Source organism: Excalfactoria chinensis, chromosome 3 (assembly GCF_039878825.1).
Source record: "Excalfactoria chinensis isolate bCotChi1 chromosome 3, bCotChi1.hap2, whole genome shotgun sequence".
Taxonomy (NCBI): Eukaryota; Metazoa; Chordata; class Aves; order Galliformes; family Phasianidae; genus Excalfactoria; species Excalfactoria chinensis.
The window spans coordinates 33,568,195-33,581,305 of NC_092827.1; the positions used below are offsets into that span (position 1 = coordinate 33,568,195).

At 41.8% G+C, this 13,111-nt stretch overlaps 1 protein-coding gene across 4 annotated transcripts in view; it reads left to right on the forward strand.

Annotated features, from left to right (window-relative positions):
* Positions 1-13,111, forward strand: part of ANKRD6 (ankyrin repeat domain 6) — a 100,622-nt gene that overhangs the window by 74,098 nt on the left and 13,413 nt on the right. For 2 of the 4 annotated variants that reach the window (XM_072332709.1, XM_072332711.1), the window contains exons 2-5: positions 3,063-3,161; positions 5,454-5,793; positions 10,732-10,830; positions 11,483-11,581. In XM_072332709.1, coding sequence (XP_072188810.1) covers positions 5,500-5,793; positions 10,732-10,830; positions 11,483-11,581 — 492 coding nt within the window. In that variant the 5' untranslated portion in view covers positions 3,063-3,161; positions 5,454-5,499. The remainder of the gene's footprint in view (positions 1-3,062; positions 3,162-5,453; positions 5,794-10,731; positions 10,831-11,482; positions 11,582-13,111) is intronic. The other 2 variants (XM_072332710.1, XM_072332712.1) reach the window with 1 other exon arrangement.

Here is a 13,111-nt window from a genome sequence, read left to right on the forward strand (position 1 = left end):
TAATGGGCTGGAATCGATCCTCCTTCCTGCTCACCCATCCTGACTGGGATCATGGTTTCCCCAGTCTGCCTTTATAGCCACTGGGAAGAGCTAAGTTACTGCATATATGTAACACTTCACAGGGATCTCCAGCTGAAGGGGTACCCCTATAGAAACACACAAACCCTATGGAATAAAAAGCTGAAGTGTATTTAATCATCCTCTACTCTTTTGTTTCAGTAACTCATTTTTTTTCTAGAAGAGCTTTGCAGATCTGGCTGAAGTTTTTGAATGGGATGATGACAGTGGATAGCACAACAATGCAACCTCTCTGTTTGCTCTGTAACAGAAATGGCCAAAGGTGCTATGTGTGAGCTTCTTCTCCACGCATCGCTGAAGACATGGTGATGCTTGGTTTTGCTAGTTGAAGTGAGTAGAATGGAGATGGGAGCTCCAACCTCAGCCTTTTCCTTCCTTTCCGAGGCTGGCAGTTCTGCCTGCTACCTGCCCATCCAACCCCTCACCCTATTTCCTATCACCACAGAAATCACTGCTCTCCCTGGCCCAGCTGTGGTGTCTCCCATTGAGGGCATCTCCTGTCCCAGCACTGGTCTCCTGAAGCTGAGACAGAGAAAACAGCCCAGCTGTTGAGATGTGGGTTAGTTCCTGCCAGTGAAATGGGAATTTCGTACTGTGAAGGGAAAGTGTCTCCCTGCAACCACTTTATTTATACACGCCTTAAGGCATAAAACGAGCCAGTGAAGGTGGTGTGCCCTGTGAGATCTGCTCCGTGCGCAGTTAATAAGCTGTTTTCACAATACAGTAGTAACCTACTGGGAAGTGAGACATCCTGGTTACGTGATTTATTTATTGCAATTGAGTAATGCAGAAATTCAGAACCCATAAACCTGAACATGCTTGAGCGTATTTTCATAATCCAAATGTATTGTTCATAGCTGGGAATGCTCTGTCAACCCGGCTTCTGGTTCGTTTTCTTTTTTTCACGTTGCCTAGAGACTTTTATGCCTCCTGCCATTGAGTTACCTGAAACTGCGGCTTCACCCTGGCTGTTTCTTCAGGCTGGGGCAGGAGATGTGCCCTGCATGGCTGGGCCAGCCCTTTGCTGGGGGGGCATTGCTGACGAATCTGTGTCTAGAACCATAGAATATCCTGAGCTGGAAGGGACCCACAGGTATCATAGAATTATAGAATGTTCTGAGTTGGTGTGGACCCATAAGGATCAAGGTGAGGGTGCCAGCAAGAAGCAACAAGCAGCAGGCTGTTGCCACCCAGTCAACATAGAGGAACTGTTGGGGACAGGAGGAAGCAAACCCTTCCCACACCCTGGGAGATGCTGGAAGGAAAGCTTCCCATGCTGGAATGAGTTGTTGCCTCCTACTTCTGAAAGGGGACAAGAGAAAATACTTGCTTTGAGAGACCTAAGTTCCACAGTGGGTGTGGGCTTTTCCCTTAAATGTGGCCCTTCAGATCAATTACGGTGTAATTAATCAACATTTAACATTTTCAAAGCAGCAACAGCTATTAGCTACCGACACAGACATTTTGTCTCCTGCATTATTATGGGTTTCAGTGCTACTTTGTTGTGAAGAGACTGAGATCTGAAGACATTACCAGATAGGCAGGGATGGGAATTTCTATGTGCAAACAGTGCGGTCCTGAGCATGTTTTTTTGTTTACCTGGAATAGCTTTCACACTCAGGAATTTCTGTAAAATCTCAGAGTGTTAATGGTTGCCTTCTGTTCATTTAAGGCCACTACTCAGTTCTTGAAGCATTTGCTTCTTCTATAGCTGATACAGTAGGACAGTTTATCTTCTCACAGTGTGAGTCCTTGGGTTATAAAACAGACAATGGCAGAAGCAGTGATAGAGAAATAGGCATACAGATGAAGGGTAGTATAATGCTTCATCATCTCATAAAATACCTGATGTAGAAAATCGGCATTCCTTGTGAAAAATATCAGTGATCTTAGCAACGATAGGAGTCCTGCTTTCTAAATTGCACTGAAATGAAAGTCTTCTTTTAGAGATTTATATGGGTTAGAGTTCTAGGGAATCACTTGTTCGAGGTCTCCTTTCTTGTACAACACACTCTCTTATGATCTCTTCACTCTTTGAACCTCTTTCAACATAGATTCTTCTGCTTCTTCTAGAAGCCTATTTCCCTTTTTCTGAAATGTTTCACATTTTATTTCTGCCAAAGGATGATCAAACGTGGCTCAGTTACATGTAAATACTCTTTTTCTCTTGTCATTTCACTTGGAACTGTAATAAGCCATTTGTTGGGGATTTAATTTGATTTTACTGTCAAATTTGTCTTTTTTATTTACTATGAAAATTGCTATATACCATCCATCTCTTTAATTAAAGCTTTCCTGGCCCTCTGTTCATTCGGGAATGGTCCTTGATTACACTACAGGTTGATGTTCTTGTGAATATTTTAAATTCTATTTTTATGTAGCTTAGAGATTGGTAATGTTTAAAAATAAGCATTGTCTAAAGATAGTCAGCAGGTCTTTGGCAAAATGAGGTTGGCTGTCGTATACATTAAGTCACCTGGAGTGACTAGAATTCTTCTGTTCATTTTGAGGGGAGCATGTTGTACACAGCTGTCCAGTAATTCTTGTTTCTGTTGCAAAGATGGTATCCATTGCAATCTATGAATTTGCCTGTTACAACTACTTTGTTGTACTGAGTTGAGTTAGAAGTGGTTGACAAGTCTGTGCTCCAGAGGGACGGAACTAAAAGGGTCGTGAAGTCCCTTTGTGCATGGACATAATGCTGGATCTGAGTTTGCAAGGAAATGTCCTCGTATGAGAGTATCCTTACATGAGTAGAATATCTCTTTTGTAGATGACCATCAGGATAAGCTGAAATGTTGCAGAACGCAGAGAAGGAGTTTTCAGCCTTTCCTACTATGATGTCTGTCAACTGTTGTCATTTCAGGCTTGCTTGAAATGGAGAGATACACAGAAGAAGGAGAAAAAGAGGATACAATTCTGCTCAACTTTTACGCATAGAAAATCACATTGATTTGTTGTTGGTATTTTCTTCTTGTTCACAGCATGGCCGGACCCCCCTACATCTTGCTGCCCACAAGGGTCATCTCCATGTTGTCCAGATTTTGTTGAAAGCAGGTTGTGACCTGGATATTCAGGATGATGTAAGTAGATACAGCCTGTGTTGTTCCATCAGTAACTTTGCAAATGAGAATGGACCTTCACTTTGAAGTAGGATTAAAAGAATTCAAAATCTGTACCCGTATTTTCTCATTTGGAGATGCGGCCTCTAATTTGGAGATGCAAAGTTGCATGGGAAACCAAGTAAAATGTGGCGTTTCTCAATGAGTCGCTTGCTCCTCATGCTCCAGCTGCAGAGCTTTCTGGGCACTCTGGTTGTGCCAGGCTGATGTGAGCAGCCTGAGAGCCATTGTCTGTTGTTCAGTACAGAGATTAAACAAGAGCTTGTTGTACCATGTGGGAGACCACTGGAGGACATCTTGTAGGGGGTGCATTTGTTGTGATGTTTGCTTGAAGTGAGAGATACTTTTGTGTAAACACGTGCCTCAGCATACTGGACAACTACCAGAGACTCAACCCATTGACTGCTATGGTTGATGTGGGATGGTCACATCTGTCAGGCTGTTGTGTGGTAAAGCATCAACACAATGCAACCAGATTTGAGTTTAGCAAATGGTGGTTTGTTTTCATTCAGTAAAATATGTAATTTACTGAAACTTGATGGTTTTCCATAGAAATGGATCTAATTGTGTTTCAGACTTTAAGGTTTGTTGGAGGGATGGGTAACAAGGTTTTGGTTACCTTACTCCGATGAATGAAAATGTTGTTTAATAATCATGATTTCCCTTAGATTTGTTGCTAACTTCTGACTGTAGACTGACACAAATTTGAGGAAGATTTGCTTTGTTTCCCTCTGTAGTAAAGAAGGTGTAGATTTTTCAGGGGACTTAGAAATCTGAAGGTGGCTAGTAGGGGCACCTGTACAACTATTAAAAAGACACAGGAAATGTCTGGGTGCCTTTTGAAAATCCATTTAGGCAACTATTTGCATCCAGAGAGCCTCAAATGTCTATAGAAACTGGAAAACTGGTTTCCTTCTCCACCTGAGTAGCTGCTTCCCTATGAGATATGAGCAGTCTGTGTCTGGCAAGGCTTTAGATCCAACTTTGTACTGGGGCATTTTTGTTTCTAGGAAGAAACTTTGTTTCCTGCTTTCTTTGTGCTTCCACTATTCCTGTCTGTGAAATGGAGAGGATTTGCAAGTGTAATGGGAGTGTCGGTTTGCTCAGATGTGTTCTGAGTATGTTTTTAGACATCTCCCAGTAAAAATGATTCATCGCGTATTTAAGACAAAATTGCACGTACCTTACAAATACAGTCATTGCTCCTGAGAAACACAAGTTGCTGCTGTAGGACTGCAGGAGCCTCCACTGATTTGCTCAGATTGGGTTTCTGTGAAAACTGCCTTTTGAGTAAGTCTGTTTTCCTATTTATTATCAGTCCTCTAGTCATAAATTCTAGGCTGTTCATCTGATGCATTAACCATAAAGGAAAATAGTAAATCTGTGCTCAGCACCATTTCATTTTAGTGAAGAGCCTTGCACTGCAGAAACATTCAGCTCCTGAAAGACCTTATTTCACTTGCCTACCAAGGTCTTTTCAGGGACTTTGTTTGCAACAATTAAATCTACCTCCTTAATTTGGTGACTTCTGAACAGAGTAGGTGCATGCTTGATGCTGTTTCCTAAAAAGATAGTTTGTTTTTTGGCTCAGTATTTAGTACCAGTCATCCAGTTTGAAACCAAGGAGAGCTTAGGTATTAGTTTTCTCATAGAAGGTGGGTTTCAACTTGTCTCAGAGGAGGAGGAAGACTGAGCTCCGAGTGAGGATTTTTGCTTGTGAAAGGTATTAACTATTTCTGCTTTCCTTTTCATAGGTCTTCAAAAGAGGTTCTTTATGTTTTCTCCTTGTATAATTCGTTTTTACACTTTATTTACGCCATACAGTAATGCTGATATTCCTTTTAAATTGCCATCTATTGATTATGCCTTCAGTCACTTTTACTGTTTGCTTAATGGCACTGAAGGCATTTTAGCATCAAATGTTGATCAATATGATTACGTTTCATTTCAGGAATACATATTTAGGTTCAGAGGTGAAATTGTTCATGAGGGTGAAGGTATCAGATTTCACCGAAAATTAAATTACATATTTGACTTCTGTCTGTAGATTTACATTAACAGAGAGAAATCTTTAAGTTCTTAAAATACATGTTTTATTTCTCTTAATCACAAGAGACCTCCCAACGTTTTATTTTGGAGTTGGCTGTGGCTAATAAATCCAGTTCTAAATTTTCATCTGCTACGTGATGAGCAGATGCTTTAAAATTGCTGAATGCTGTGGAGAGATTCAAACACTGACTTTGTGTTCTACAGATACGTTCTTTAAAACACAGCGAGAGCCGTGAGAATTAGTTGAAGAATGACCTCCAGTGGCCTGGAGTGGGATTATTATGAATTTAATCCAGCGGAGTCCAGCTCTGTAGAGTACGCAACCCCGGGAGCTAATTCTTTCCTTCTCCCTGCCAATACTGAAAGTTCTTACTGGGATCCCAGTGCAATCTCTGACTGGTCAATGAGTATTCATACAGCTCACACCTCAGAAATAGTCAAGGAGAAAGTTGTCCATGTGAAGGAAATCAAGGACGAGAAAGATAAGAAAAACCAGAAGAGAAAGGCTAGGAAGGAACCTAGAAGATCAGAGAGAGAGAAGGAGGTTAGAAATCTGTGCATCAATCCTGCCTTTAGCTTCACTTCTCCGTGGCTGCATGCTGCAAAATCTTGGACTGGCAGCCTGGCATGACAGTTCTTGGAGGTGCATGACTGCATGGCAAGCTTTGTGCTGGGTGCTCTGCATAGTTTCCTGCCCTGTATGCACTCTCTGAAAGTTTAACTAGAGAAAAAAGATTACCTTTGTAACTCTGAAAAGGCCCTGGAGCTTCTCTTCTGGAAGCTCCAGTTTAAGAAGCAGAAAATACTTTCGAATGGAATAATCCAGGGTTCAAAATAATTTCTAGGTGAATGTAAATATGTGAAGTGGCTTATTCCTGTACTCCCATTTAAGTCTCATTTAGTGTCGTTTAAGCTGTAGTCTATTTCATTCGTGTTTATTTTCTTGATGCCTTGATCACTTGTGCTGGTCATGCATCATCATTTGTCATCCAGAGTGAAATTCTTCTTGCTGTGTATTTGTGATGACTGTTTTTCTTCAGCAAAGGAGGAGGACACTGGCACTGGGAAACACTAGGGCGTATTTAGTTGCCTTTGTATCCACATGCTTCAGAATATTCAAATATGCTTGTATGTCCCTGAGACACTTGGTTATATTTTCACTTTCAAATGTTTTGAGCTTTCAACTGTAAATTTAATGATATAATTTCAAAGTTTAAGACTTTTGCAATTCTCATCCAGCTTTTTACTTCAGAGATTGAACGCGTCAGGTTTTTCCTCTTGATTCTGGTGCAATTCTGTAGCAAAATAGTTCGTTGATTTCTGAAAACGTGAAAAGACGGGGAAGAGGAAAAGCATTGGGGGCAATTTTAAAGGAGTCCAGGAACTGGAGGATGCTCTGGAGAAAAGGAATGTGAAGGAATACAAAATGTGGTGGTTATAACACTTAATTTAATCAGAAAAAGAGAAAAGTAACACTTGTTGCAAACTAGTGTAAAGTAGATCTTGTTGAATTCAAGAATTAGAGTCTATAATGCCTCTATAATACCTCCAATACCTCTGTGCTATTCCTCTATTGTGACAGAGGCAGGAGAGCTGGGAGAGTTACTAATAACTTCTTGAAACTCTTTTATGTGTTGCTTGCTTTATTTTCTTTCCCATGGAGTGAACTTCACATATGATATAGACAGCTGCCCAGTTCCTGTGTGTCTGGTGCCAGTGGTTGTATCCACTGTGTGAAGTTTGTCATTAAATGAAGAAAATCAAGGAGCTTGGAAGGCAATCTTAAGCACCACTTGGCCTTGCCAACACTAAAGTGCTAAAGGAAATGATAATGACAAAACCCACAGAAAAGGTCAATGTGTAGATATGTACCTTTCCTCAGGATTCACAACCCTCTGCTGAAAGCAGTCATTTAAGCTCTCTTTCAAGAATACAGTTTCATATTTTGGAAACATCCATAGGCCTCGTGGCAAGACAAGCTGGGTGAGTCCCATAACCAGTGACACTGGTTCCAGGAAGCATGCTGAGTATTGGAGGAGCACTTTTGGGTGGGCCGAGGCAGGGTGCAGCATGAGGTACACAAAGGCTTCTTGGGTTCCAGCCCAGATCTTCTGCCTCATGGTGCTGTGCAGACTGCAAGGTCCACAGTCTGGGTGGAAATGCCCAAGATTTCATTGCTTTCAGGACTAGGCAGTAGCTAAGGCCAGGAATTTGATGGATGCGAGTGCCTTACATCACTACATCTATGTTAGGTGCCTTACATCTACCACATCTCACTTAAGCACCTTGGTGTCCTTTTGGCTCCAGCCTGTGTCTGCATTTAAGCAAGCTTGCTTCTGTTGTTTCTGTCAAGGTCACATCTGTGTAACACTGGAGTTATCGCTCCTCATTGTTTCTGGGTTGCAGCCTATTCCTAAGGTGTAAATCACTTGCAAATAGAACCATAAACTGTGCCCAACATAATAGCCTGGGCAGCTAATATGCACTTTCAGGTGATTTTTTTCCTTTGGCTGTCTAGACCAGTCCCTTAATGCCTTGCTAAAGGCGGAACTCTGATGAACAATTTCAGAGACAGTTATTTTAGCAATTTAATAAAAAAGATACATGAGTCAGTGATTGCACCGCCTGAACCTACAGAGTCCGAAAGAAATATAGCTCATCTTTTACATCTGGCTCCATAAAAGGCCAGGCAATGGTTTGCTCCTCTACTAATGGGGAGGAAGATAGGTTAAAAATAGAGTGATGCACTCAGTATCACTTTATACCCGCATTGTGTGACTTCTGCCTGGGCTGCTCAATAGCTCACGACACAGAAGGAATTATGACCTATTGGTTCAGCTTCCCTGGCAGTCAGTGTGTATATGCTGAGGTGTGACAGAATGGTTCACAGAGCCCTGCCCTACTGACTGAGGTTGTGGGGACTGTCAAAAAATTGGGGTCTTCATGAGCTTCACTGTCTTGCCTGGAACAGGCAGAACCTGAGATGTCCTCTGACACTCCCTTATACATGAATGAGGTATTTACAGACCTGGGAACCAGAATGAAGCACAGGGCAAAACCTATGCATGGCTCCCCGTGCCATTCTGCTGTGATAACTGTCATGAGGCTGGGTGAATAACAAGAGCAGCCTTTATTGAAAGTGGCACATGCTAAAAGCAATCCATTTGTGCCCCCAGTCTGATCTCCGTGATCAATTTTCCAGGCTTCAAAGATGCAAAAAGTTGGAGCTTCCTCTGTCAGAATGGCAGATGTCATCTCTGGGGAGATCTCACTGCAGCCTTCCAGTACTTAAGGGAGCTAATAAACAAGATGGAGACCAGCTTTTTACATGGTCTGACAATGATAAGAGAAGGGAGAGCAGAATTGAAGTAAAAGAAGGGAGATTTAGGTTAAATATTAAGAGAAAATTCTTCACCCATAGAGAGATGAGGCACTGCCACAGCTGCCCAGAAAAGCTGTGGTTGCCCCATCTCTGCAGGCATTCAAGGCCAGGTGGGATGAAATGACCTTTGGACTCCCCATGGTTTTAAATTAGGGATGTTAAGTTCTTCCCTGGCTTGTTTGAGAACAGGTTCCTATGCAGGAACAGTTTCTGGAAGCTGTCTGACACTTGCACATGTGAGATTTTGGAGGTTTTCCATATGGTTTTGGTTATCTTTGGTTATCACAGGGTCAGTGAACGTGCAGTGCTTTCAGTTCTGCTGTACTTCTTCAAAAGGGCCCATTTGTTGGGACCATTCTTTTGTTTGTTTAAATTCTCTTAAAATGCATTGCTGTCCTTAGTAGGGGCAGGAGCAAAAAGTAAGAATACGTGACCTCTAAGGACGAAAATCTGGTAGCAAATTAAAATGAACAAACAACAAAAAAACCACATCCCACCCTCAATGCATCTTGTTTTTTAAATCAACTTCATTAAATAAGCCAATGTAATGATTTACTGATGGTGAAAGTTAGCATTAGAGAGCATACTGAAAGGCGGTAGCTGGCAATGCTTGTCTTGCCCTTATGGAGTAATAACTGTTTTGGTGTCATTAGCATAAATACTCCACTGAGAGCAATTTTTAAGTCAGCTGCTAATTGCCCTTGAGAACAAATGATTGGAATGATCCAATTATTTAAATACTGTGGGACAGAAAATAAGGGAATCTGTCTAATTTTTAATACAATCCAGAATTATCTGATAAAGAACTGCAGCAGAGAAATTTTATATCTATTTAGGACTCTCTATCAGCAAGCTTCCTTTTTTTCTGCAGGATATATTGCATATCTCTGCTCTTTGTATATTTCGTGGTATATTCCGTCTGGGTAAGCAGAAGCAGGGTGGGCACCCCTACTGTGGTACGTTCTTCCCCAAAAAGGCCATGTGCAGCTCTGAAGCTGGTCTTTTTGTTCAGACTTTGTGAGTTTAAAGCAGTTCCAAAGAACAACCATTGTGAGAGCAGTGGGGACACTGCAGGAGTTGGTTTCCCATCAGTTGGTGTCTTACAGCACTGCCCAAATCCTCCCATTTCCCCTCTTTTCTCACTGTCTCACAAAATGCACATAACACTTCGGTGGCCCTATTGCAAGGCAGGGTGAGAGGTCATGTCTGGTGTGCGAGGAGCCACGTCCCAGTAGAGCAGCAGCCCCAGTGGTGCAGGGACCTCTGAACCCTAATTGAGTCTTCCTAGTCTCCCATTTCTGGAAGGCTTGTTGAGAATTAATCCCGGGCTCTGTAGTTCAACAGTAAGTTCAGTAGTTGTTAGAGGGGAGATAGATGGACAGGCAGATGAGATGACTGCATCAGCATCATTTCTTTTGGAAACTTAGCAATAAAAGGAAATGAACTGATGCAGGAAACTTGCTCATCACTGCAATGAGGCAGGTAAATGGGAAAAGAAAGTCATATGGACCTTACGATTGCTTGCATGGAAGAAGTTGGTCTCGCAGTTGTGGTCCTCATCACAAAATTACCTCTGATCTTAGCACTAATTGGTAAGTCCATCATTGGTGCTGAAGAGCCCTACCTCATCTTACGCTCCTTATCCTTAGCAGGGTTGATGCAGCAGTCAGAGCCAAATGGGGAGAGCTTCATTCTATTAGTATAAGTAGTGGGGGATCAATGTGATGAGTTATAGCAACCCATTATTCCCTTTAGTTCCACACAGATACAGTTGATTACTAGGCGTATAGTGCCAAATGTGTTAGATTCACTGCCTTCTAGTACTGGCATATTTCTAGAAGACTTCAGTGCAGTATATGGGATTGTGATGAGCTGTAAACTTCTGAAAACAGTTGCTTTGTAGCTCTCTGATGCTTACAGTAACTTCATTAATCTTGGAAACTAATGATAGGTTTATGGGGACCGTTTTCAAAGGCAGCTTGGATTTAAACAGCGTATGTGTTGATGATGCAGCCTGTGTGTACGTGTGTTGAACGTGTTTGCATTAAGTCAAAATCAGGTGGCAATGATTGTGATTAAAAATCTGCTTTGTTTTTGCAGGGTGATCAGACAGCATTGCACCGGGCTGCTGTCGTAGGGAACACTGATGTCATAGCATCTCTCATTCAAGAAGGGTGTGCTTTGGACAGACAAGACAAGGTAACAGGCAAAGCAATGCTTTGGAGGATGGCAGCCTTGCCAACTGGGAGTATTGAGGTTTCATAGAGGAAATTAGAGTTTATGCCCCTGAATAAGTATCTGATGCTTCAAAAGCGATTAAGACAGTAGCACTAAAATAAGAAAAAATCCATACAATTCTTTTTTAATATTAGCTACTTATTTTGGAAGTCAAGGTGATTGTTTTAGATGTAGGAATCTATTCTGTGCTCACTAATTGTGGCTACGCTGTGCCCTTCCCAAAACACTGCACAGCTTCCTGTGATGATCTCAGAAGGTGAAAGTCTCCAGCTGTGAATTTAGTTTGTAAATAAATGTAATTAATTCCACATTCCCAGCCAAAGCTTTGGTGCTATTCTTGGCTTGCTGGGATAAGTGGGAAGTAGATGAAGACATAAAGAGGTTGAAGACAGGGTAGAAAGAAAGAAGTACCCAAGATGTTTGTGAATGTTATTTTTAATTTGGTTTCTATCTGCCTCTGCTAATAATAAAACAGTAAATTAACTATTAGGAAAGGAAAAAGACTTATTTCTTAAGTGTCTGGGTGACATGTGCAGCTGCTGCAGTCTGAATGAAGTGTTATTTAGTGTGTCGATTCAGTGCACTAAACTTCTCTTGTGTGTGTGCTTCTCAGGATGGGAATACTGCTCTTCATGAAGCTTGCTGGCATGGGTTCAGCCAATCTGCCAAAGTGCTTGTCAAGGCAGGAGCTAATGTCCTTGCCAAGAACAAGGTGAGACACATGCAGAAGGCGCTCTCATATCTGTTCTAAGATGGCTGACTCTCATCACCAGGGGTTGCTGGTCATGGGATGTTTCAGTAGGTGGGAGACCAGTTCCCATTGGGATTTTTTTCCTTCTTTTGCATTTATTGTGCCTTTGTGGCTTCTCTGCAGGCAGTGCGATATTTGTATTTTGACAGCTGACACAAGAGGAACTCAGTGACTCTTTGAGTGCATCAGTTATAGCTGAGAAACAGCGCCAGTCCTGTGGAGGTCTCCATGGTGCTTTAATTTAACCTAGGTGAATTCACTGTGAGTGATGCAATTTAAAATGGATATGAATTGTGTTAATTGGAATGTGACATTCAGGATCTTTTCAGAAATTGAACAGACAAATGAATATAAGCCAGAGAGGAAAAAAGTAGTGTATCTTTTCTTAAACAGTTCTTCCTAGTACGTAAGTGTAGGCCCTTAGGAAAAGCTCATGCTGAAGCTGGATTATCCTTCTTTTGGTATTTATAGTACCTTGAGAACACTTTAGAGGAAGGAATAACAAAGCAAGGCGTATCAGTTCCTCACTACCTGTAATGCCTGTGGGAGACTTGTCTTCAGCTAACGAGTTCAAAAGTAAACAACCTGTGTTAGGAGCTAAGATAGGGCTTAGGTTGCTGTGCCAGTGGGTGGGTTAGGTTGCATGGGTGGCACCGTGCCACTGCAGGAGGGCTTTGGGATTTCAGTGGGATCTCTGAGCATTCTGCAGGTAAGTGAGAGAGTATTTCAGTAAATGCACACTAAAATGGCAACTGGAAGTGATAGGGAAGAAAGGAGAGAAGTGAGACAGGTGGTGAAAGTCTTAAGGTCAGCGCAGTTCTTTGTGTTTATATGTGTGTGTGTGTGTACTTGTGCAGCATGTAAGCATATATTTGTACAGCTATGGCTGTTGTGGTTTGTACTTTTAACATCTTTATATGTGTTCCCTCTTTTACATCAGTCCAATTTCTGATTTCAATTTTCTGGAATTCTTTTTTCCTGTGATGTCCATCTATGTTTGTACCAAAGGTACTTCAGACAGCTTCCTGTGTTTACCTGTAACAGATGATAGTACACAAACCATTACGCACCTACCGCTAGGTGTGCTTGCCTCTGTGTATATTTATGTACAAAGGTGTGGGCTTAAGAGGCAAGTCTTGTTATCCTGCATGCTTGAATGCCTCAGGGTATTAGGGGATGCAGTTTATAATACAGCATAAGTCATCTGCTAGGAGAACATTTCCTAAAAAGCATGTGCATGCATGGAATAGCTCAGCAGTGTGAGCATCAGAGATATGGCTGGCAGCCTTTAGCACTGTATGAGGCCTTCCTGTGCTGCTCTTTGATGTCATACCTACGTAAACCTCTCCCTTTGCATTTGATCATTCAAGTGCTTTTGAATGGACAGGACCCATTCCAGAGCTACTGAAAACTGAGGGATTTGTGTGTGCTTGCACACATGCACTCAGTTTCACTCCTTGGCTTTCAAGACAAACAGCTTAATTCTGCTTA